At 46.3% G+C, this 26,294-nt stretch overlaps 1 protein-coding gene across 11 annotated transcripts in view; it reads left to right on the forward strand.

Moving 5' to 3' along the window:
- LOC143297920 (dystrophin-like) overlaps positions 1–26,294 on the forward strand; it is a 477,394-nt gene that overhangs the window by 256,289 nt on the left and 194,811 nt on the right. For all 11 annotated transcript variants that reach the window (XM_076610493.1, XM_076610497.1, XM_076610494.1 and 8 more), the window contains 7 exons: positions 4,143–4,284; positions 15,412–15,596; positions 17,570–17,717; positions 20,358–20,507; positions 21,242–21,433; positions 21,869–22,103; positions 24,278–24,585. In XM_076610493.1, the coding sequence (XP_076466608.1) occupies positions 4,143–4,284; positions 15,412–15,596; positions 17,570–17,717; positions 20,358–20,507; positions 21,242–21,433; positions 21,869–22,103; positions 24,278–24,585 (1,360 nt within the window). The remainder of the gene's footprint in view (positions 1–4,142; positions 4,285–15,411; positions 15,597–17,569; positions 17,718–20,357; positions 20,508–21,241; positions 21,434–21,868; positions 22,104–24,277; positions 24,586–26,294) is intronic.

Genomic DNA, 26,294 nt, shown 5'->3' on the forward strand with positions numbered 1-26,294 from the left:
ATTATCATCACCGCTGCCACCACCACCATCATTATCATCATCATCATCATCACCATCACCTTATTATTCTTATTCTTATTCTTCACTATCATCATCAGCATCATCGTCATCATCATCTTCATCACCACCATCATCATGATCACCACCATCATCACTATCATCGTCGTCATTATCATCATCGTCGTCGTCGTCATCATATTCATCACCATCATCATCAGCATCATCAGCCTCATCATCATCATCACCACCATCATCATCATCACCATCATATTCACCATCATCATCACCATCATATTCACCATCAAAATCATCATCACCATCATCATCAGCATCACCATTATCATCATCACCATCACCATCAGTCCCTCAGCTAGGGAGTCGCTAGGTGGACACGATGCCCGAAGAGACAGACGACCTCCACGCTGTACTGTTTACAGCTGTTCTGAGGAGGTCCGGGAAGGTACTTCCCATTCAGTCCTTCATGTTATCAGACCAGCTCTTGACAGATTATGATTAAAAATAATACAGGTCCCGTAGCCTTTTAGGGTCATGGGGAAAGTGTAAATTCATATTCACCGTGTGTAAGGTTCGGCATAGGAAGGCGGGGACCCAATCTTCTCCTTCTGCCGTATTAACCCTAACATACGCAGGACACCACTTTAACTGATTACCATCGTTGATTCGTGACGGAGCCAGAATGAGGTAGCAGATAAACGATGGACCCCAAAAGGCACAGCCTCATTCACAGAGCATGATCAAACCACGCCAGTGATGCAGACGTCTGGCTGCATGGCTGGGTACAATCCGACGAGCAGCGCAAAGCTTGAAGTCGCGTGTCAGCATGGAAGCGACATCGCCGTCCTCGTTCACATGCTCCTCGCAGACCCGGACAGCAGACACGACGTGCACTCACAAGACCTTCACAAAAGACAGAACGCACGTTTGCTGGATGCCCGACAAACCATAGCGCCAGAAGAAAAATGACAGACAGACAGTGAGTGCGTCAGGAATTTGGCACTGTACACTGAGGCTGAAACACGGGCAAATAAACCGATCTTTGGGAAATATGTCTTGAGCAGTGCCAGACTTTCAACAAAACTAATGATAATAATGTCTCAAGAAAAGCCAGACTTGCAGCAAACGGATCATCTTTTGTAAGATAAAATCAGAACATGTTACATATGCTTTTTTTGTGTGAGACGCTTAGGAAGATTTTGGCGATTACTTTGTGCAAACATGTCTCTTCCCCGTCCGTTGTTTTGGGGGAAGCGGAAGTAAGGGGGATGGGGGGGGGGGGTGAAGGCGGAAGTGGGGGAAGGTGGTTGTGTGGAGAGCGAAGAAGGTAACAAGGTTGAAGCAGGTTGTGGCAAAAGCATTATAAGCGCCAACATTTTTTTTTAAAAAATGATTCTCTTTCTTCCCTTTGCCCCCCTATCTCTCCTCTTTTTCTCTCACTCACTCACACTCACATAATCTGAAATCTCTCTCTCTTTGTACCTCTCGTCGTCCCTCTCTCTCTCTCTCTCTCTCTCTCTCTCCCTCTCTCTCTCTCTCTCTCTCTCTCTGCCTGTCTTTCTAAGGTCCTGCTGAATGGGTGTTTGTGCATTGTGTACGCGTTAGCTAACAGTCTGATAGAGAGAGAGAGGATGGAGACGCATATGCCAGTGGGTTAGCTCTGACATTTACGTTGATATTTGTGTATACGCACCAGTGCATCAGACTATTTCCGTCCAGGTCCCTCTGTCTGTCTGTGTCTGACTCTTTGGTTGAAATGTTGTTTTTTTGTTGTATTTTTTGTTTGTTTGTTTATTGTTTTTTGTTTTGTTTTTGCTCAGCTGTTTTTATCACCCTACATCAGCTAATCAGTTTGCGTGTTTGCTTAAAGAAACTTTTCTCTTTTTTTTTTAAATACATGTTTTCCTACGTGCAAGGTGCGAGTTGAGAGGATAATTAGTTTGAAGGAGGTGGGGAGGGGACTTTTTAGGATTTTTACAGCTTCCATTTCTCTTTCTCTCTCTCTGTCTGTGTGTGTGTGTGTGTGTGTGTGTGTCTGTCTGTCTGTCTCTCTCTCTCTCTCTCTCTCACACACACACACACACACACACACACACACACACACACACAAAACGAAGACATCCCAGCAAACAGCTGAAGTACCCAGACTCTGATTAGCCGAGCATTCCAGGCACTCAGCGGGTGTGTACCTGTACACACACACACACACACACACACACACACACACACACACACACACACCTTCCATTCACACACGCAGACAAGTCCGCACACTTGCTCACACACATACATCCAGACACGAGCGCGCGTACACACACACACACACACACACACACACACAGAGAGAGAGAGAGAGAGAGAGAGAGAGAAGCACACACTCTTAACACAAACCCACCTCACGGCCCCATGAACTGACCAGGGCATGTCGGCCTGGGGGTGGTGGTATTGAAGTGACCATCATACCTGCTGGTAAAGGTTTACCTGAGGGTAAATCAACGTGAGGCAAGGCAGACGGGCCTTTCCTCATACCCGCAGGTACGCCCATACCCGCAACTTGCGGTGGTCTCCTGAATACCACTCCTGGCAGGTAGTCTCATGCAAGGCGAGTTTTCCACCTGCCCCTTAACATGCAGCAGACGGTGCTCAGGTAAAAAAAAAACACGCACCACTCTATTTTTCCCCTCCCCATGTGTAGGATGAACACAACGTATGATACACACGCAGTGGAGGGGGGTGAGGAGGTTGATTTTCGTCCAGAATCACATCTGTGGATAGTCGTCAGACAAACAAAAAGAACGAACAGACTGCGGAAGACGTCACCAAACCAGGGATGAATCATTGCTTGGTCAGTTGCCAACCGGGCTTAGCCTTTTTCTAAAAACAGTATTGTATTCTTATGTCCATATACAAATAATATGAAACAAAAAGTTAGGGGAGGTGGCTGGAGAAGATAGAGAGGGGGGGGGGGAGAGGGAGAGAGGAAATTAGGAGCAAGTGACTGATGTGGAGTGATGGCCAAGAGGTAACGCGTCCGCTTAGGAATCTGAGCGCGCTGGTTCGAATCACGCCTCAGCCGCCGATATTTTCTCCCCCTCCACTAGACCTTGAGTGGTGGTCTGGACGTTAGTCATTCGGATGAGACGATAAACCGAGGTCCCGTGTGCAGTATGCACGTAACGCACGTAAAAGAGCCCACGGCAACAAAAGGGTTGTTCCTGGCAAAATTCTGTAGAAAAATCCACTTCAATGGAAAAAAACAAAACAAATAAAACTGCACGCAGGAAAAAATACAAAAAATGGGTGGCGCTGTAGTGTAGCGACACGCTGTCCCTGAGGAGAGCAGCCCGAATTTCACACAGAGAAATCGGTTGTGACAAAAAGAGAAATACAATACAATACAATACCTCATGTCTGTGTCCATCTCCAGCCTTAGACAATCCAAAATGATTTATCAAGGGGCACGGAGAGAGAGAGAGAGAAAGAGAGATGAGGGTGGGGGTTGTGGGAGGGGGGTGGAGAGAAACGGGTGCAATGTACCCCGTTATACTGACAGGCGGAGGGTCAAATTGGGGCTGGCGGCAACATGGCCAAGTCTCTGTGTGGATTGAACCAGAGACTGGTAGAAAAGATGAACGTTCTCTGATGGACCGTACAGACAGCATCCAGGCGCACACACCTCCACCACCACACTGGCTACTTCCTCGTGTAGGGACTTCATCAGTCAGTGATACCAAACAGGGTTGTTTGTATTGCATGCATAATGTCCCCTTGACTTCCCATTTTCTCTGTCTGTCAGTCTGTCTGTCTCTCCCTCCCTCCCTCCCTCCCTCCCTCCCTCTCACACTCTCACACACACACACACACACACACACACACACAGAGCCACCAAAATGGCCACACTAATTGCTGCATGTCGTACCAAGCTGCAAATTTGATTCCATAACAGCTACTGGTTTGTTTTGCGTCTCTTATTTATTCATTATCATTATATTATTATTATTATTATGTGTATGTGTGTGCGTGTATGTGTATGTATGTTTGTGTGTGCGCGTGCGTGCATGTGTGTTCGCGTGCGTGTATGTGTGCGTGCGCGCGTGTGTGTGTATGTGTGTGTGTGTGTGTTGCAGGCGGTGGCAGCAGGCGATGGATCAGTGGCGGAGCTACCAGGCGGACCTTGAGGAGCTGGAGGGCTGGCTGGACAGTGCCGACACCCAGCTGACCACGGCCAGGGGCATGGAGGACAGGGCTGGGGCAGAGGCCATCTGGACGGTCAGTGCTCCAGTTGTCTGTCTGCTGGCGTCAGTCAGCCTGTGTCGCCCTCTTTCTTTTATGTCTCTTCTATTGTATTGTATTGTATTGTATTGTAAGCAATGTACCTGTCATGCCAACGCTCAGCTTACATGACAGACTGACACAAGCTAACAGTTGGGCCAACAGCAAAGTGAGAGCTGTATGATCAATGGTTTCTCCATTGCAGTGGGAAGTCATTTACAGCTTAGTCTTTTGTGAAGGACTATGACTCTCAAACTAAGACAGTAAGAGGCAATACTGCACTGTCTCTTAGTGCTGAAGCCTTGGGGGCTTGTTGGTCGTTGGGAACCATCCCAACAACGACTGTCCTAAAACCTCACGGCCGAGAGAGTCACGGGGGATGCAACTTGGGCAAGACACTCTCCACCATAATCAAATCCCAGCCCAGATATTCGGGACAGCAGTTGCCTCCTCTGCTTTACTGACGGTCATCGTCGGACACTGCGACTGACTATCATACATGTATTGTTTTGAATTGTATTAGCTTTGCCACAAAGGATTTCTATGTGTCAAATTCCGAAAACGTGGGCCCAGGACTCAGTCATGGCTTGTACAGTACAGTGCTTTCCTGACAGCACTCTTTTTATCAGTACACACCTGTCCATGTGTGCAAGACAGTCGAAAGATGTCAGTTTGACATCAGTTTGCGTGTGTGTGTGTATGTGTGCGCGTACCTTCACTCGTACACGTGTGCGCACGCAATGACACACACACACACACACACACACACACACACACACACACACACACACACACACACACACACACCTTCCATTCACACACGCAGACAAGTCCGCCGCGGCACACTTGCTCACACACATACATCCAGGCACGAGCGCGCGTACACACACACACACACACACACACACACACACACGCACCTTCCATTCACACACGCAGACAAGTCCGCACACTTGCTCACACACATACATCCAGACACGAGCGCGCGTACACACACACACACACACACACACACACACACACACACGCACCTTCCATTCACACACGCAGACAAGTCCGCACACTTGCTCACACACATACATCCAGACACGAGCGCGCGTACACACACACACACACACACACACACACACACACACACACACACACGCACCTTCCATTCACACACGCAGACAAGTCCGCACACTTGCTCACACACATACATCCAGACACGAGCGCGCGTACACACACACACACACACACACACACACACACACACACAGAGAAAAGCACACACTCTTAACGAAACAGCATCAGCAAAACAATCTTCGCCTTCATTGCGGGAGTTTACTGAAAGCGCTAAACTGTTTACTACATCCCGGCTCTCCGCGCATCACTTCAGTTCAAACCCTGTGGGCTGTTTCAAACAAATTGAGAGGGCATGGGGCTGGAGGCATGATCGTGTCAGCACCCGCATGCTATTCACAGCACGAAACGAACTATTTCACATCAAGTTCTACCACCAGATAAGTTACTTACTGCCACGTGCTTGCATTATGGGATACCTGTGTCAGAGGTCGGAGTCGAGGAAAAAAAAAATCAGGACAAGACAGCCTTCCAGCCTCCGCAGCATACACTTTTTTTTTTTTTAATCTTATTTTATTTATATTATTTTGTTGTGTTTTATTTCATTTATTTAACTATTTATTCATTTATTGTTTTGTTGTTTTTTTTGGCAGCACACTTTCACTGGCTACCTGTCCAATACAGAATCAACTACAAACTTGCATCAGTAGGTTTCTCATCTGTTTCTGGCACTGCCCCGAGATATCTTACGGATATCATCCACACACACACACACATATATATATATATACATCCCGTCCCTTCAGCTCCGTTCTTCTTCCGAAGTGGAGTGATGGTCTAGAGGTAACGCGTCCGAATAGGAAGCGAGAGAATCTGAGCGCACTGGTTCGAATAACTGTACAGCTGCCAATATTTTCTCCCCCTTCCACTAGACCTTGAGTGGCGATCTGGACGCCAGTCATTCGGATGAGACGTTAAACCGAGGTCCCGTGTGCAGCATGCACTTAGCGCACGTAAAAGAACCCATGGCACCAAAAGGGTTGTCCCTGGCAAAATTCTTGAAAAATCCACTTCAGTGGGAAAAACAAATAAAACTGCACGCAGGGGAAAAAAAGGGGGGGGTGGCGCTTTTATTGTACTAAAGCGACGCGCTCTCCCTGGGGAGAGCAGCCTGAAGAGAAATCTGTTGTGACAAGAAAAAAAAGAGAACTACAAGTACAAATACTCGTCTGCTTTGCATCCCCACGGTCAGAACAAAGTCCGGTCAGCGGGTGTTTTTTTTGTTGTTTTTTTTACTCTGTTCATGACCCAGCTGTCTGGAACCGTCTTCCAGTGCAGTCAAGTCTTCTCTGAAAACCCTCTTCATTAAACTAATATGTTGAAACCACTGCCACACCCCATTGTTCTCATTGTGTACTGCGCACGCGCGTGTGTGTGTGTGTGTGTGCTGTTTGTGTGTGTGTGCATGCGTGCGTGTGTGTGTGTGTGTGTTTAGAGGTGGGTAGTTTAATGGTTAAAAGAATTTCTTTCCGTCTGATCCAACATCACCTCTCTCTCTCTCTCTCTCTCTCTCTCTCTCACACACACACACACACACACACACACACACACACACAACACACACACACACACTCACCTAACGCCCTCTCTTATCCACACATTATTCATACTCATCAAAGAGTTAACTGGCAGTAACGCAAGCAAGCAAGCACGCGCATTGGTACACGAACATGGGTGGCGCTGCACTGTGGCAACGCGCTCTCACAAGGGGACAGCAGCCCGAACGGCACACAGAATAATCTGTTGTGACAAATATACAATACAATACGATACGAAAAGACTGGGACGTGTGTTCTGCCACGTGCATTCATCACCACGCGGTCACGTGCAGAATGTGAGTGCGTGTGATGTGCAGGATGGGTCAGCTTTCACGGTTATCGGTCAATCGACGTGAAAAACTTCCTACAGCCCCACTGTTTGGAAAGGGAGCCTTCCTCTTGTCTTCTGCAACAATACACAACAGATGGTGGTGCACGCCTCCAGATTGCTGTCGGGGAGGATATGGGAGAAGGCTTCGTGCACTAAAACTTACACACGCACGCACGCGCGCACGCACGGGACAACGCACGCGTTCGCGTGCGTGCGCGCGCTCGTGCACACACACACACACTCGGGGCGACCGTGACGGACGCGCGTGCATACACACGCACAGAGATATATACGTATGCAGGAACAGTGTGTATAAACACACGCATGCAAATATAATTATATATATATATATAACACACACGCGCGTGCACCCGCACGTATGCAGGAACAGTGTGTATAAACACACGCATACATATATCATGCACATATATATATATATATTACACGCACGCGCGTGCACCCGCACGTATGCAGGAACAGTGTGTATAAACACACGCGTGCGCGTACCCGCACGTATGCACGTACTGAATCTGTGTGTGTGTGTGCAAAATGGGAAGATATTTGTCTTCGTGTGCATTATTATGTGAGTGAACGAATGTTTTGAGTGCTGATTGAGGGGAGGGAGGGAGAGAGAGAGAGAGAGAACGAATGTACCTGTGTGTCAACTCCAGAAACCCAGTTAAGTCCCCGTGTGAACGTACGCTGGGTGTGGTGTGAGTGGCCTTGAAGCCATCATAATCTGCACGCTTATCCTCACGCCACGCGCGAATTAGGCTTTTGTCAGTCAGTGGGTCGAAACCAGTGTCTGTGCCATGGCATGTTACTCACCCCTACCCCTCACCCCCCACCCCCGCTGTGCCAGCTCTGACCCTGGTCAGCTGTCCGCCACCTCTGGTCAGATTATAGCAACAGTGCTACATGTATGTGGACACCAAGCACCCCTAAGTAAGACGGTACGTACAAGGTATACTTCATTTTCAAGGCGTGTGCTCTTGCGTCGTGAGCTAACTGAGCGAACAGCAGCTGGAATTGTTGGATCTTTGCACATGGAAACTTCACAGACAATTAAGGTTTACAGAGAAAAAAAAAACTTAAAAAGAGTCAAAGGTCTGCAAAGGTCCCATAGCCGTGTAGAGTTGTAGGGACATGTGAATTCATATCCATTGTGTCCAGGGCTTAGCGCAGGAAGGCGGGGTCCAATCCTCTCCTTTCACCGTTTTTACCTTCCCCAGTCGCATTCACACCATGCCAAAACTTAGCCTCGAACCCTGATCACTGGTGAACACTGGATCACAAGTCCAACGCCTGATCGATTCTGCCACTGAGTTCTTCTAACAGTTACGGACCATTCAAATCATAAAAGCAGGTATGTTTCTATTTTTAAAAAATATATATATATATATATATATATCATTTAAAAGTCGAGAGATGATGTTTATGCATGCTGTCAAATGGATTGCACAAACGGCTGTTTCGGGCACACGTGCGTCATGGACAGCTTGAAAACGCGTTTGAAAAAAATCAATGTTTCAGCCATATTTTGACGGTCGTTCAGTGGCTTATCATGAACGAAAGCTGAGCTGCAGGTTTTTCATGGAAGTGCACATGCAAAAAAAGCACCTACCCTGGTTTTGAGTTGTGCTTGCTACATTGGGTGCGTACATCGCTGTGAAAAGAAAATTCAGCATTGTTTCACAATGCCCCCAAGAAGAAAGCCCTGCAAGTTTCCAAATGGTCTTCAACTTCGACGGGCGCAGTAGCCGAGTGGTTTAAGCGTTGGACTTTCAATCTGAGGGTCCCGGGTTCGAATCACGGTGACGGCGCCTGGTGGGTAAAGGGTGGAGATTTTTCCGTTCTCCCAGGTCAACATATGTGCAGACCTGCTAGTGCCTGAACCTCCTTCGTGTGTATACGCACGCAGAAGATCAAATATGCACGTTAAAGATCCTGTAACCCATGTCAGTGTTTGGTGGGTTATGGAGACACGAAAATACCCAGCATGCATGAACCACGACAGAGTCATCGGCAAGTCGATGTTGGTCGTGTAACGGAAAGAAGAAGAAGAAGTTTGTATGAACCCTGAGCAATTCCACATCACCCCCCACCCTCCTGAAGACGGAATGAGTAATGGTTCACAACAAGGCGTGGATGTTCACTCCGTCAGTCACACAGAGGAGTGGAGGGGAATAAGCGATGGCCTAGAGGTAACGCGTCCGCCTAGGAAGCGAGAGAATCTGAGCGCGCTGGTTCGAATCACGGCTCAGCCGCCGATATTTTCTCCCCCTCCACTAGACCTTGAGTGGCGGTCTGGACGCTAGTCATTCGGATGAGACGATAAACCGAGGTCCCGTGTGCAGCATGCACTTAGCGCACGTAAAAGAACCCACGGCAACAAAAGGGTTGCTCCTGGCAAAATTCTGTAGAAAAATCCACTGCGATAGGAAAAATAAATGAAACTGCACGCAGGAAAAAATACAAAATAAATGGGTGGCGCTGTAGTGTAGCGACGCGCTCTCCCTGGGGAGAGCAGCCCGAATTTCACACAGAGAAATCTGTTGTGATAAAAAGAAATACAAATACAAATACGGATACTGCCGAACCCTGCATAATCTGCAGTAGGTTAATACGTAGGCAGAAAATACTCCCTTGTCTTGGAGTCCGGAAACAGCAGGGCTGATGTCCACAGTTAATAGGATCTGTCTGTACGTGTGGACGTGTTCCCGTGTTTTTTTTGTTTTGTTTTTTTTTAATAAATAAAATGAACGCAGTGCTATATAAGAAAAGGTAAGTTTTGACAGAGTGTGTGTGAACATTGTGTACGCCAGTCCAGTCAGTGTTGGTTTGGGGTCAAAATGACGGTGTGAATGATAGGTTGAACAACTCGCTTCTCAAGCGCGCTTCAGAATGAGCTTCAGTGTCGTTTCAGCCGTGTCACGGAACACAGACATGAGCACGCACGCACGCACGAACGCACAAATATATTTGTACGCGCGCTTGCACGCACGCATACATGTGCACACACACACACACATATAGTGCGTGCTGCTAAAATGAGTTGATTTGATTTGCGAACTGTATGTAAGAAACGGATATGCAATGCAACAGCAACACGCTGTTTCTTCGCTAATTAGATTTTAACGAGCTTTGAAAACTGACCTGGTTACTGTGTTAGCAGTGCCGCAACACACACACACACACACACACACACACACACACACACACGCTTGAGTTACTTGTCAAGTGTATCATTGGTTTATAAAGTGTGTGGAGGAGAATTCAGTCAGCTTGTTGAACGGAGAAAGAAAAAGGAAAACGCTTTGATAACTTATCACGGCAGAAGTTAATTGCGGTTGAATTGGTGCAAAGAGGGGTTCTGCGCTAAATTGGAATTCGTGGGTAGGTGGCTGTTTTTGTGTTGGTTTATGTACGCGTGGGTGTTCAAGTTTGCGAGTGTGTGTTGTATGGGGTTTGTGCGTGCGTGTGTGGGTGTAGGCCCCAATTTGTCTGTCAGTGTGTGTGAATGTGTGCGTGTGTGTGTGCTCGTTGGCGTGCGCGCGCGCGTGTGTGTGTGCGTGTGTGAATGTTTCTGTGTTTACGCGCTTGGGTGTATGCTTGTGTGTGTGTCTGAGCATGCGTGTTATTACCGTGTGTGTGTGTGTGCGCGCGCGCGCGCCTGTGTGTGTGTGTGTTTGCTTCAGCTTGTGGGCGTGCAGTGGCGCGCCTGTGACGGTTTGCATGTGTGTGTGTGTGTGTGTTAGAGAAAGAGAGAGAGTGTGTGTGTGTCAGAGGTGCGTCATCACTCCATCATGTGCCAACTTTGCTGTCTCCTAAGAACTGACTGCTGCACTGTCTGACATCACCAACAGTACCTCTGTTGTCATGTTGCTGTCTTCAACCTCCAGCCTAACGATGGAAGTTGAAGCTGTGACACATGCCCTCCAGTGGCTATCGTCCATCCATACGCCCGGAAACCAACATGCCATGATTCTAACCGACTCAATGAACCTCATACAGAAAATTGAAAACGGAATGGGAAGCCCAGAGTGGCATAACGCAATGCGCAACTTTCAGATTAAAAAACTCACATGGTCATACTGCCCGGGACATGCAGGTGTTAAGGGAAATGAGCGAGCTGACAGACTTGCTGGTAACGCAACACCAACAAGCGGCCTACATCTAGGAAAATCGGAAATCCTCAGAAAAGTCAAAGAATACCAAAAAGAACAGGTACAAGGCCATCACACCATCGATCGCCTCAAAGAAATAGAAGCAGAGAGAGGGAGCGGCCGCAAGTCTAACATGATAGGTAGAGCACGATGCTTTGCAAATCAAACAAATATCGGCATCATTTCCAAACCAACATTGCGCAAATTTCTTCAAAACGGAACAGAGTTTCTGTGGGCCTTTCCAAATACAATAGACAGCAACACACTAGACGCCACGTTCTTGGCATCAGAGATCTTTTCCCATCCCTCTTGCGGCCAGTCAGTGGCAGCCTCTGTGCGTGTGTGTGTTTGTGTGTATGTGTGGGTCTGTGCTTTTGAGTGCGTTTGTGAATGCGCGAGAGTGAAAGTGTACACAAGTGTCAGGAGAGATATGTGTACGTGTGTTTGTGTGTGTGTGAGGGGAGGTGGGAGTGCGGGGGGAGGTGGGGTAGAGGATGAGGTATGTGAGTGTATGCATGCCTACACTGTGGGAGCAACAGGATATTGGAACGTATATATATATATATCTTTGTATGTACGTGTGTGGGGTTGGAGGTGGGAGATATGGGCGTATGTGTGTGTGCTTGTACAAGTAAGTGTTCATCTCTGTGAGTGTGTGTTTGTGTGTGTGTGTGTGTGTGTGTGTGTGTGTGCCGTGGAAGCTGCGATACGTAGACTAGAAATGAGTGTGTGGAGGAGGGGGTAGAGGAGGTGCAAGGTAATGTGTGTGTGTGTGTGTGTGTTGGAGCTCATGTACGTTTATATGTATTTGACTGTGCTTTCATGTGTGCTTGTACAAGTGAGTGTTCATCTCTGTGAGTGTGTGTGTGTGTGCCGTGGAAGCTGCGATACTTAGACTAGAAATGAGTGTGTGGAGGAGGGGGGTAGAGGAGGTGCAAGGTAGTGTGTGTGTGTGTGTTGGAGCTCATGTACGTTTATATGTATTTGACTGTGCTTTCATATATGTGAAACTGCATGTTTGGTGCATTTCTGTTATGCATGTGTGGGTGTATGTGTGAATGTGTGTCTTCATGTTTTACATTTATTCGCTTATTTATCACCATTGTTGTCTTATTTATTTATTTAGTTAGTTTTATTATTATCATTTTATTAGTATTACTAATATTATTACTACTACCTTTTTCTATATTATAATTATTATTTATTTATTTATGCAAGCTTATCTATTATTTGTTCCCCCGTTTTTTGGTTTTTTTTGTTTTTTGTGGGTTTTTTTGTTCTCAAGGCCTGACTAAGCGCGTTGGGTTACGCTGCTGGTCAGGCATTTGCTTGGCAGATGTGGTGTAGCGTATATGGTTTTGTCCGAACGCAGTGACGCCTCCTTGAGCTACCGAAACTGAAACTGTCTCCTAAGAACTGACTGCTGCACTGTCTGACATCACCAACAGTACCTCTGTTGTCATGTTGCTGTCTGAGTTTTGACACTGTGTGCTGACACTTGGGGACGGTGTGTGTGTGTGTGTGTGTGTGTGTAATCCTCAATTCACTAAAGAGGGGTGAAAGGAAATTATATCTTGAATCATGTGTGTGTGTGTGTGTGGTGGGGCTGGGGTGGATGTGCTATGAGAAAAATCTCACTCCCGTTGTGCAGACAAAACTGAAGATTCAGACAGTCTGTGTGTGTGTGTGTGTGTGTGTGTTGTGCTGTACATTGCTTTATAGGTTACACGTGCACAAATTCGTATATACGAGTTGCACGTGCTGTACATTGTGACTTGTCAAGAGAACTGTGGCGTCAGGCACTCGGTGCACAATCCGAGAAAGAGAGTGAGCTGTGCAGTATTGACCGGGATGGAATTTTCGTTTTCACCATGCACTCTTTCTGGGTTTTTTCCCCCCAACCTCCAAGGTGACTACTTTCTCATTGGCTTATACACAGCGTGAGTGTGCATACATACACACAGAAGCACACGCGTATATGCATGTGGGTTTGCGCACACAATTACACAACACACACAGACACACGCACATACACACACACACACACGTGCACGCGCGCGCGCACGGCACACACACACTCTCCCCAACAGTTTTCTCCAGTGATCGTCTAATATCTTTTTCACTCAGAGTGAGAGAAAAAAAACACCAAAAACAAAACCAAACAAACAAAAAGTACATCAAACAAAAGAATGAACGACCGCGCGCGCGCACACACACACACACACACACACACACACAGGCTGTGCACCTGAGGAAGTCCACTGCTGCCATTATTGCGCATGGCTTCATCCATGTGTATAAAATGTATAAATATAGGCTACCATTTTGAGTGCATTATATTACTGGATACTTTACATCGGTTTTCGGTTTCGGTTTCTGAGAGTAGGAGCCTTAGTTTTTGTATTTGTATTTTTTTCTTTTTTGTCACAACAGATTTCTCTGTGTGAAATTCGGGTTGCTCTCCCCAGGGACAGCGTGTCACTACACTACAGCGCCACCCTTTTTTTGTATTTTTTCCTGCCTGCAGTTTTATTTGTTTTTCCTTTCGAAGTGGATTTTTCTACAGAATTTTGCCAGGAACAACCCTTTTGTTGCCATTGGTTCTTTTACGTGCGCTAAGTGCATGCTGCACATTGGACTTCAGTTTATTGTTTCATCCAAATGACTAGCGACCAGACCACTAGTCAAGGTCTAGTGGAGGGGGAGAAAATATCGGCGGCTGAGCCGTGATTCAAACCAGCACGCTCAGATTCTCTCGTTTTCTAGAGCGGAGGCATTACCTCTAGGCCATCACTCCATACCTCTGTTTATGTTTCTATTCTCCATTTCCTGCCGATTTAAATTGTTGTCACGTGTGTGATGGGGTGTGTGTGTGTCTCTGTCTCTCTCTGTCTTTGTCTCTCTCTCTCTCTTTCTCTCTTTCTCCCTCCATACCACTCTAATTCCCTCTTCCATACAGAGTTATTTTCAGTCCACTTTCTACTCGGGCCTGGAGCCATGAGGAGGCAGATTTGAACCAGCAGGCTTGTCTTTACGCTAATGAATGTGTTCTCTGGGCCCATGCTGTCCTCCCACCCCTCCACCACCCCCCTTTTTTTTTCTTTTTTTTTTTCCTGGGACTGGAAAGAAACGAGGATAGGGGTGAAGGGGGTGGGGGGGTTCTTGGGGGTAAGGGAGTTAATTCTGCTGAAAGGTTCAAAGCATGTCTGGCAATGAATGACCAGACCACACGGTGATTGATGTGCACTGGTCGCCCACCCACCCCTCCCCCCACACTCCCCTTCTCTCCCCTCCCCCCCTCCATCAGTCTGTCTGCCAACCTGTCTACCTCTACCTACCTGTCTGAGTCACTGATTCCGTTCATGGAGTGACTGACCCAGCAGTGCACTGACTGACGTGGGCATGTCCCTGTGTGCCTGTGTGCAGACCCTAGAGTGATGTTTCACACAATCTTTCCAAGTCACTGATTCCATTCCTGGTTTTTCATTCACAACACACACATCATTATCAATACACGATTTTGAATCAAACATGCTGACATCAATGGGTGATCCCGGAAAGTGTTCATCGCGGCATGGAAAGTTATTGGGCCTGTTGTGATTCACGTGCATATTGAAATGCTCAGCACACACCGGACTGTCAGTGGCCAGGTCACCATGCTCCCCACACTTCTGCTGGTATTAAGTTCACTGTCATCTGACACAGGTCTGGTTAGCTTGTTGCCAGCTACGGCTCGCCCCCCAGTTTCACATTCTGTACCCAATGCTGAGTTTGAGTTTGTCCCTGTTGTATTATTATATTCCATTCCTGGAGTGACTGATCCAGCAGTGCCCTGACTGATGTGGGCGTGTGCCTGTGTTCAGACCCTGGAGTGATGTTTCACATAAGCTTTCTAAGTCGCTGATTCTGATCATAGAGTGACTGACCCAGAACTGACGTGGGCGTGTCCCTGTGTGCCTGTGTTCAGACCCTGGAGTCCGGGGTGCGGGTGCAGCAGGGGCGGGTGAACAGCATGAACGCAGGCGGCAAGGAGATCCTGCGACAGACAGCGCCCCCCCACGCCGACACGCTGCGCCTCAGGCAGGAGGACATCAACCAGCGCTGGAAGGCGCTCTGCTCTCAGGTCTTCGACCGACACAAGTACAGCGGCAGGTCTGGTGTCTTCATGATGATAATAATGATGATAACAACAGCAATGATGATAGTAATGATACTACTAATAATGATGATGATAATGATTATGATGGTGATGATAGTAATAATCATCATCATCATTATGATAATCACAATCATGATGATGATGATGATGATGAACATAATAATGATGATAGTAATAATAGTAATGGTAATAATAGAAGAGGAAGAATAAGTTAATGTGATCTACCTCCTTAGCACTTGGTCCCAGAGTGCTCAGTTCAGTTGAGTTACTCAAGGAGGTGTCACAGCATTAGGACAAATCCATACACGCTACACCACATCTGCTAAACAGATGCCTGACCAGCAGCATAACCCAACGTGCTGAGAACAAGAAGAAGCAGTAAAAGAATAGTAACAGAAGAAGAAGAAGATAGTGTGATCCACCTCTTTAGCACAGGGGCTCAGAGTGCTAAGAACTAACATCAGTATGGGGGAAAAAAAATGATGACAAAAATCACAACCACAGGGCACTATAATCAAGACTTGCAACATTATGAACATTTGTTTGACAGACAAGTGAAGACAGTCTTTATCAATGAGCATGATAGAAAGCAAAGTAGGTGCTTTAATGAGCATGATAGAAAGCAAAGAACATGTTTTAACAAGCGTGATAGAAAGCATGGTACATGCTTTAACGAGCATGATAGAAAGCAAAGTATGTGCTTTAACGAGCATGATAGAAAGCAAGGTGCGTGCTTTAATGAGCATGATAGAAAGCAAAGTAAGTGCTTTAACGAGCATGATAGAAAGCAAGGTACATGCTTTAATGAGCATGATAGAAAGCAAGGTACGTGCTTTAATGAGCATGATAGAAAGCAAGGTACATGCTTTAACGAGCATGATAGAAAGCAAAGTAGGTGCTTTAACGAGCATGATAGAAAGCAAGGTACGTGCTTTAATGAGCATGATAGAAAGCAAAGTAGGTGCTTTAACGAGCATGATAGAAAGCAAGGTACGTGCTTTAATGAGCATGATAGAAAGCAAAGTAGGTGCTTTAACGAGCATGATAGAAAGCAAGGTACGTGCTTTAATGAGCATGATAGAAAGTAAAGAACATGCTTTAACGAGCATGATAGAAAGTAAAGAACATACTTTAATGAGTATGACAGAAAGCAAGGTACATGCTTTAATGAGCATGACTTTAATGAGCCTTCTAGTGCCTTGCCTTTAATACAGTGGATATGAATTCACTGCCCTGATTACCGTGAAAGGCTATAGGACCCTGATTACCATAAAAGGCTGTAGGACCCTGATTACCGTAAAAGGCTATAGGACCCTGATTGCTGTAAAAGGCTATAGGATCCTGATTACTGTAAAAGGCTATAGGGCCCTGATTACCGTAAAAGGCTATAGGACCCTGATTACCGTAAAAGGCTATAATAGGACCCTGATTACCGTAAAAGGCTATAGGACCCTGATTACCATAAAAGGCTATAGGACCCTGATTACCATAAAAGGCCATTGGACCCTGATTACCATAAAAGGCTATAGGAACCTGATTACCATAAAAGGCTGTAGGACCCTGATTACCGTAAAAGGCTATAGGACCAGGACCTTTGACTTTTAACAGTTATGTCTACAAACTGTATAATTATGCTTTGATCATAATATATATATATATATATATATATATATATATATATATATATATATATATATATAAGTGTACCCAATTTTTAGAGACTTTGATGAATAGATAAACAATAAATGAAGCATCAAACCTTGACCAGATCTCTACTGAAATAATATGTTATGAAACAAAGAAGGGACTGTTTAAAAGCTTAGAAGCTTTCTTTGTCACTATCCTTCCACTACTACTTTAATAAAGTAGTTTGCTTTGGAATGAATAGGACAACATTTAAGAAGAAAATAATGTTCTTTTTCTGTAGTATTTTAGGTTTAAAAAAAGTGTGGTGTTGTGTGCACAGTGGGGCGGAGGATGGGAGCGTGAAGACCAGCGAGTTTGCTGACGACATGGACGAGTTGTTTTTCTGGATCGATGAGACGGAGAACATCCTGGGGTCCACTCTGAAGATGGACGCTCAGTACCTCACGGAACTGCTGGAGAAAGTCAGGGTGTGTGGCTTGGCTTGGCTTGTCTAATCTGATCTTCATCGGATCTTCATCTTACCTTAGCTTATCTGATCTTATGTGAAGTCATCATGCTTTATTCCTGCTGCCTGTCTCTGTGTTTTGTGGTCAGGACCATCAGTGAGAACATCAGCACCAGACAGCAGAGCCTGCAGTCCATCCGGACCTTACCTTACGTTACCTTATATTACCTGACTTCCTCCTGTCTGCCCAGGACCTTACCTTACTTTACCTTACCTTACCTGACTTCCTCCTCCTGTCTGCCCACGACTTTACCTTACCATGCCTTACCTTGCCTTACCTTACCTGACTTCCTCCTCCTGTCTGCCCACGACTTTACCTTACCATGCCTTACCTTGCCTTACCTTACCTGACTTCCTCCTCCTGTCTGCCCACGACTTTACCTTCCCATACCTTACCTTACCTTACCTTACCTGACTTTCTCCTCCTGTCTGCCCAGGACTTTACCTTACCTTACCTTACCTGACTTCCTCCTCCTGTCTGTCCAGGACTTTACCTTACCTTACCTTACCTTACCTTACCTTACCTGACTTCCTCCTGTCTGCCCAGGGCTTTACCTTACCATACCTTACCTTACCTTACCTTACCTTACCTGACCTGACTTCCTCCTTCTGTCTGCCCAGGACTTTACCTTACCTTACCTTACCTTACCTTACCTGACTTCCTCCTCCTGTCTGCCCAGGACTTTACCTTACCTTACCTTACCTTACCTTACCTGACTTCCTCCTCCTGTCTGCCCAGAAACTTTACCTTACCTTACCTTACCTGACTTCCTCCTCCTGTCTGCCCAGGGCTTTACCTTACCATACCTTACCTTACCTTACCTTACCTTACCTTACCTGACTTCCTCCTTCTGTCTGCCCAGGACTTTACCTTACCTTACCTTACCTTACCTTACCTTACCTTATCTGACTTCCTCCTTCTGTCTGCCCAGGACTTTACCTTACCTTACCTTACCTTACCTTACCTTACCTGACTTCCTCCTCCTGTCTGCCCAGGACTTTACCTTACCTTACCTTACCTTACCTTACCTTACCTTACCTGACTTCCTCCTCCTGTCTGCCCAGGACTTTACCTTACCTTACCTTACCTTACCTTATCTTACCTGACTTCCTCCTCCTGTCTGCCCAGAAACTTTACCTTACCTTACCTTACCTTACCTGACTTCCTCCTCCTGTCTGCCCAGGGCTTTACCTTACCTTACCTTACCTTACCTTATCTGACTTCCTCCTCCTGTCTGCCCAGGACTTTACCTTACCTTACCTTACCTTACCTTACCTGACTTCCTCCTTCTGTCTGCCCACGACTTTACCTTACCTTACCTTACCTTACCTGACTTCCTCCTCCTGTCTGCCCACGACTTTACCTTACCTTACCTTACCTTACCTGACTTCCTCCTCCTGTCTGCCCAGGACTTTACCTTACCTTACCTTACCTTACCTGACTTCCTCCTCCTGTCTGCCCAGGACTTTACCTTACCTTACCTTACCTTACCTTACCTTACCTTACCTGACTTCCTCCTTCTATCTGCCCACGACTTTACCTTACCTTACCTTACCTTACCTGACTTCCTCCTCCTGTCTGCCCAGGACTTTACCTTACCTTACCTTACCTTACCTTACCTGACTTCCTCCTCCTGTCTGCCCAGGACTTTACCTTACCTTACCTTACCTTACCTTACCTTACCTTACCTTATCTTACCTGACTTCCTCCTCCTGTCTGCCCAGGGCTTTACCTTACCATACCATACCTTACCTTACCTTACCTTACCTTACCTGACTTCCTCCTCCTGTCTGCCCAGGACTTTACCTTACCTTACCTTACCTGACTTCCTCCTTCTGTCTGCCCACGACTTTACCTTACCTTACCTTACCTTACCCGACTTCCTCCTCCTGTCTGCCCAGGACTTTACCTTACCATACCTTACCTTACCTGACCTCCTCCTTCTGTCTGCCCAGGACTTTACCTTACCATACCTTACCTTACCTGACTTCCTCCTCCTGTCTGCCCAGGGCTTTACCTTACCCCTTTGCCTAATACTTTACCATAGCTTACCTTACCTTACCTTTCCTTTCCAAACCTTACCTTGCCGTACTTTACCTCCCCTCCCCTTCTTTTACCTTTCCTGTCTTCACCTCACCTTCCCTCATCTGATCCTGTCTTGGCTTGGCTTGTCTAATCTGATCTTCATTCTTCCTCAGCTGATCTTATGTGATATCATCATACTGTATTTCTGCTCTGTGTGTGTGTGTGTGTGTGTGTGTGTTTCATTTTATAATGGAATGTCCCAATGATGATCAGTTACGAAATATATATGTTCCTAAAAAATATTTGTCTCCAAAATCGGTTTTTAATTTTTGTAATATGCTCAAAGGAGGCAAAAAAGTCATTTTAGCTGTAAGTAAGATGATTAGATTTGCAAATGTTGCCTAGTTATACTTCTGGAGTTAAAAGACATTTGTGTTTTCTCAACTTTTATGTGACATTGTTGTGTATTTGGAAATGTTTGTTATGGGCACGAAAAGATTATTTTGCAGTCATCCTCCATACTCTTAATAGGAGTGAAAGGATAATTAAAACTTGAAAGTTGAAACTTGCGTTCAGGACCGACAGGAGGAAGTGGGCACCAGGCAGCAGAGCCTACAGGCCATCCAGGCCAGCGGCACTAGGATGGCTCACAGCCAGTCACTGTCCACCGACGACCGCAGCAACATTCAGCGAGACCTCACCAACCTGCAGAACCGCTGGACCAAGGTGACACCCAGTGATGGATGGCGTTTGTGCAGCGTGTCTTGTGTTTGTCTGTCTGTCTGTCTGTCTGTCTGTCTGCTTGGGGTTCAGCATGTGTAGGGGTGTGTGGCGGTGTGATGGCAGTACAAAAGAACATAATGCAACACAAACAGCACAACACAACGCAACACAAACAGCACAACACAGCATGACACAACACAACACAACACAACACAACACATTTAATTGTGAAAGCTGTTGTTTACTGGGGTTTGTTTGGGTTTTTTTGTTGTTGGTTTTTTGTTTTGTTGTTTTTTCCCTCCTCCATCGTTAATTTGAACTGTTTTCTGTTCATGAGTGTGTGTATGTGTATGGTTGAGTGTGGTTATTAATTTCCAGCTGTGGCTGCATGTGAATGGGTGATTGCCAGCATCGTGAGTCTGAATTAACTTAGAGAAGTGTGCTATACAAATGGCATTGTTTCTTCTTCTTCTTCTTCTTCTTTTTCTCCTCCTCCTCCTGTGGTGATTGTTAGGGTGATGGCGGTTTCTTCTTCTTCTTCTTCTTCTTCTTTGTTTCCCCCTCCTCCTCCTCCTGTTGTGACTGTTCAGGTGGTGGAGGTTTCATCTTCTTCTTTTACTTCTTCTCGATATTATTATTATTACAATTATTAATAATATTATTATTATCATTATTATTATTACTATTATTCATTATTATAATTATCATCATCATCATGACTGCTGTGACTTGTCCAGGTGGTGGCGGACCTGCCCAGGTTGGGCGAGAGGATCGAGGAACGGCTGAAGCAGGTGCGTCACCTGCAGGGGGAGGCCAACGAGGTGCAGACCTGGCTGGAGACCACCAAGGAGCTGCTGGAGACGCAGGTGTCACCCCCAAACTCACCCACCTCCCACGATGACAACGACTCTGCCGTCATCGACCCGCAGGTGTGTTGGGTTTGGCCTGCAGGCCGTGTGCTCTTGTCATGTTTCGCCTGGACAACTTTGAAGCTGTAATGTGTTCATTTTAATAATACTTATTTTTTCTTAAAAAAAAAAGAAGGAATTGTTGGTGCTTAGGAGTAGAACACATTATAGTTTCAGTTTCAGTTTCAGTAGCTCAAGGAGGCGTCACTGCGTTCGGACAAATCCATATACGCTACACCACATCTGCCAAGCAGATGCCTGACCAGCAGCATAACCCAACGCGCTTAGTCAGGCCTTGAGGGGGAAAAAAAAGAACACATTATAAACACCCATTATTATGATTCTTCTTCTTGCTCATTATTATAAAGAGCACATTATAAACACCCATTATTATTATCATTCTTCTTCTTCTTCTCGCTCATTATTATCATTATCGTTATTATTATTGTATTACAGACAACCCAGTTTGCCTTACAAACCCGACAAGTGAAAATCTCCCGGATCAACACCACTTTCCGTCGCCTGTCGGAGTCGGGCGATGATGACCCGGAGGAGAATGTGGAAGTGCCGGAGAAACTGTCGGAGCAAGTGGCGGCCATCAACCGGGACTGGGCGGCCGTGCAGCGATTGGCTGATCACCTGACCCCTCAGGACGATGACAGTGATGACGACGATGAGGTCATGGAGCCAGGTGAGGCAATGGTGTCTTTTGCTGTGTTGTTTTCATGTTGACACCTGGGTAAAATGTATTGGTATGAGGGCTGGTGTCAGAGTCAAAATAAATTGTTGGTTTTTTTTGTTGTTGGGGTTTTTTTGTGTGGGTTTTTTGTCTATTTTGTTGTTGTTTTTTGGGGGCAGGGTTGGTTGTTGTTGTTTTGGGTACTTTTTCTTTTTTTCATCTGGAAAGAAAATATGAAGTAGACCAAAAAAAAAAAAAAGTTTCAGTACTTAATTGTTTTAGATAATAGGTCATGAACAGTGTTTGCAGGCTGTTGTGTTGTTGTTGCTGTTGTTGTTTTGTCATATGTGACAGCATTGTGTGTTTCACATGGGATAATATCTTATTTAGTTGAACAGTCCTGAAAAGGCCCAGTGCAGTAGGTTGGACTAAAAGCAGCAATGTTAAATTGTTGTAATTATATCCTTATAGTCCTTGCTGCACACACCTTGTCCACAGGACACAACACAATGAACACACAACTTGTCCACAGGACACAGCACAATGAACACACACCATGTCCACAGGACACAGCACAATGAACACACACCTTTTCCACAGGACACAGCACAATGAACACACACCTTGTCCACAGGACACAGCACAATGAACACACACCATGTCCACAGAACACAGCACAATGAACACACACCATGTCCACAGGACACAGCACAATGAACACACACCATGTCCACAGGACACAGCACAATGAACACACACCTTGTCCACAGGACATAGCACAATGAACACACACTATGTCCACAGGACACAGCACAATGAACACACACCTTGTCCACAGGACACAGCACAATGAACACACACCATGTCCACAGGACACAGCACAATGAACACACACCATGTCCACAGAACACAGCACAATGAACACACACCATGTCCACAGGACACAGCACAATGAACACACACCTTGTCCACAGGACACAGCACAATGAACACACACCTTGTCCACAGGACATAGCACAATGAACACACACTATGTCCACAGGACACAGCACAATGAACACACACCATGTCCACAGGACATAGCACAATGAACACACACCATGTCCACAGGACACAGCACAATGAACACACACCATGTCCACATGACACAGCACAATGAACACACACCATGTCCACAGGACACAGCACAATGAACACACACCATGTCCACAGGACACAGCACAATGAACACACACCTTGTCCACAGGACACAGCACAATGAACACACACCATGTACACAGAACACAGCACAATGAACACACACCATGTCCACAGGACACAGCACAATGAACACACGCCTTGTCCACAGGACACAGCACAATGAACACATGTCCACAGAACACAGCACAATGAACACACACCATGTCCACAGGACACAGCACAATGAACACACACCATGTCCACAGGACACAGCACAATGAACACACACCTTGTCCACAGGACACAGCACAATGAACACACACCTTGTCCACAGGACACAGCACAATGAACACACACCATGTCCACAGGACACAGCACAATGAACACACACCATGTCCACAGGACACAGCACAATGAACACATGTCCACAGGACACAGCACAATGAACACACACCATGTCCACAGGACACAGCACAATGAACACACACCATGTCCACAGAACACAGCACAATGAACACACCTTGTCCACAGAACACAGCACAATGAACACACACCATGTCTATTCCTTACACAGTCAAATTGGAAAAGCAATACAGCAATGTCAAACTATTGCAAATTTATCGTTAGGACATATCAATCCCTGCTTCACACAAAATGGACATTATATTTACCCATTCGCGTCCCTGCCCTCTTGAAAATGTTATGTTTTGCCTCTCAGTTACGTGAAGACACATCCAAAAATTATACTGAATAAGTAAGTTCCCTTGCCTTACGGTTTATGCATATGTAGGAACATGAAAAACATTTTAATGAGACAAATTTTGATACCAGAGCAATACACGGTTGCAGGGCTGAATGAGTTAATCCCCTATCCACACACAGTGTTCGTGATGATAATCCCTGCTCCACACACACTGTCTGTAATATAAATCCTTTTCCACACACACAGTGTCCAAATGACGCAGTAGAATAAACGAACACCTTTTCCCTCCCTGTCTCTCCCTCAGTCAAAGCGGAAGTGCAGCACAGCGCCTACAGCCCTCCGCAGTCCTCCACACCGCTGACCTCGCCCCTCTTCTCCACCCACTCTTCCACCCAGGAGACCCCAACCACCATCACCACCATCACCACCATCACCACCACCGCCTCCTCCTCGGCGTCCAGCCTGGGCCCCCCACAGCCCCCGTGGCGGGAGTTCAATTCTTCGGTGACGGAGCTGCAGGAGTGGCTGGGTCTTCTGGAGGACCTGCTGCTGTCCCAGAAGGTGACGGTCTGCCGCTCACAGGAGGTGGATCAGGTGCTGCAGACTCACAAGGTGAGACCTGGGGGGACAGGTGTTACATGGTGTGTGTAGGTAATGTATCAGGACAGGTGTTTCTGTTCTGTGTGTAGGTAATGTATCAGGACAGGTGTTTCTGTTCTGTGTGTAGGCAGTGTATCAGGACATCAGGTGCTGCAGACTCACAGGGTGAGACCTGGGGGGACAGGTGTTACATGGTGTGTGCAGGTAATGTATCAGGACAGGTGATTCTGTTCTGTGTGTAGGTAATGTATCAGGACAGGTGTTTCTGTTGTGTGTGTAGGTAATGTATCAGGACATCAGGTGCTGCAGACTCACAAGGTGAGACCTGGGGGGACAGGTGTTACATGGTGTGTGCAGGTAATGTATCAGGACAGGTGTTTCTGTTCTGTGTGTAGGTAATGTATCAGGACATCAGGTGCTGCAGACTCACAAGGTGAGACCAGGGTGGGACAGGTGTTGTGTGGTGTGTGTAGGTAATGTATCAGGACAGGTGTTTCTGTTCTGTGTGTAGGTAATGTATCAGGACATCAGGTGCTGCAGATACACAAGGTGAGACCTGGGCGGACAGGTGTTGTGTGGTGTTTGTAGGTAATGTATCAGGACAGGTGTTTCTGTTCTGTGTGTAGGTAATGTATCAGGACATCAGGTGCTGCAGACTCACAGGGTGAGACCTGGGGGGGGACAGGTGTTGTGTGGTGTGTGTAGGTAATGTATCAGGACAGGTGTTTCTGTTCTGTGTGTAGGTAATGTATCAGGACATCAGGTGCTGCAGACTCACAGGGTGAGACCTGGGGGGACAGGTGTTGTGTGGTGTGTGTAGGTAATGTATCAGGACAGGTGTTTCTTTTCTGTGTGTAGGTAATGTATCAGGACAGGCGTTTCTGTTCTGTGTGTAGGTAATGTATCAGGACATCAGGTGCTGCAGACTCACAGGGTGAGACCTGGGGGGGGACAGGTGTTGTGTGGTGTGTGTAGGTAATGTATCAGGACAGGTGTTTCTGTTCTGTGTGTAGGTAATGTATCAGGACAGGTGTTTCTTTTCTGTGTGTAGGTAATGTATCAGGACAGGCGTTTCTGTTCTGTGTGTAGGTAATGTATCAGGACATCAGGTGCTGCAGACACACAAGGTGAGACCTAGGGGAACAGGTGTAGTGTAACGTGTCAGGACGGGTGTTTCCATGCTGTGTGCAGGTAATGTGTCAGGACATCAGGTGCCGCAGACACACCAGCACATGCATATTGACAGCAGTAGTACTCACAGTTCTGACATCCAGGCAGTGTGTAAGCTGACAGAAGCCATGGTCATATTTGAAAGGTTCAGAGAGGATACAGATACGATGCATGCGTCACTTAATGTCCACATTTCAAGAGTGCATGGTTTCTTTCTGCCTTCATGTTGAACACACGTTGTGGATTTTGTTTTCGTGTTCATCATCTGCCTGCTTTTTGCATGTGCAGCTGATCTGTGCACCTGTGAATAGATGCACGAACCTAAAAATCCATTTCTGGTAATTGGCAGCCGACCTGTTTCGTGCACTGTTGCAATGTCTGTCATGTTTACTTCTGTTAGAAATGTGTTTATCCTGCGTTATGCTCACGTGCAAGAAAATGGTATCAGTTATTGTGTGACCGAAATATTTTGGGGCATGTTTCCAGTTTTTATTTTTAGGTTTTTTGGACGTAGTGGAACAGTTACAGTGTGTCTGGCCGAGTGATTCATA

Source organism: Babylonia areolata, chromosome 23, assembly GCF_041734735.1.
Source record: "Babylonia areolata isolate BAREFJ2019XMU chromosome 23, ASM4173473v1, whole genome shotgun sequence".
Lineage (NCBI taxonomy): Eukaryota > Metazoa > Mollusca > Gastropoda > Neogastropoda > Buccinidae > Babylonia > Babylonia areolata.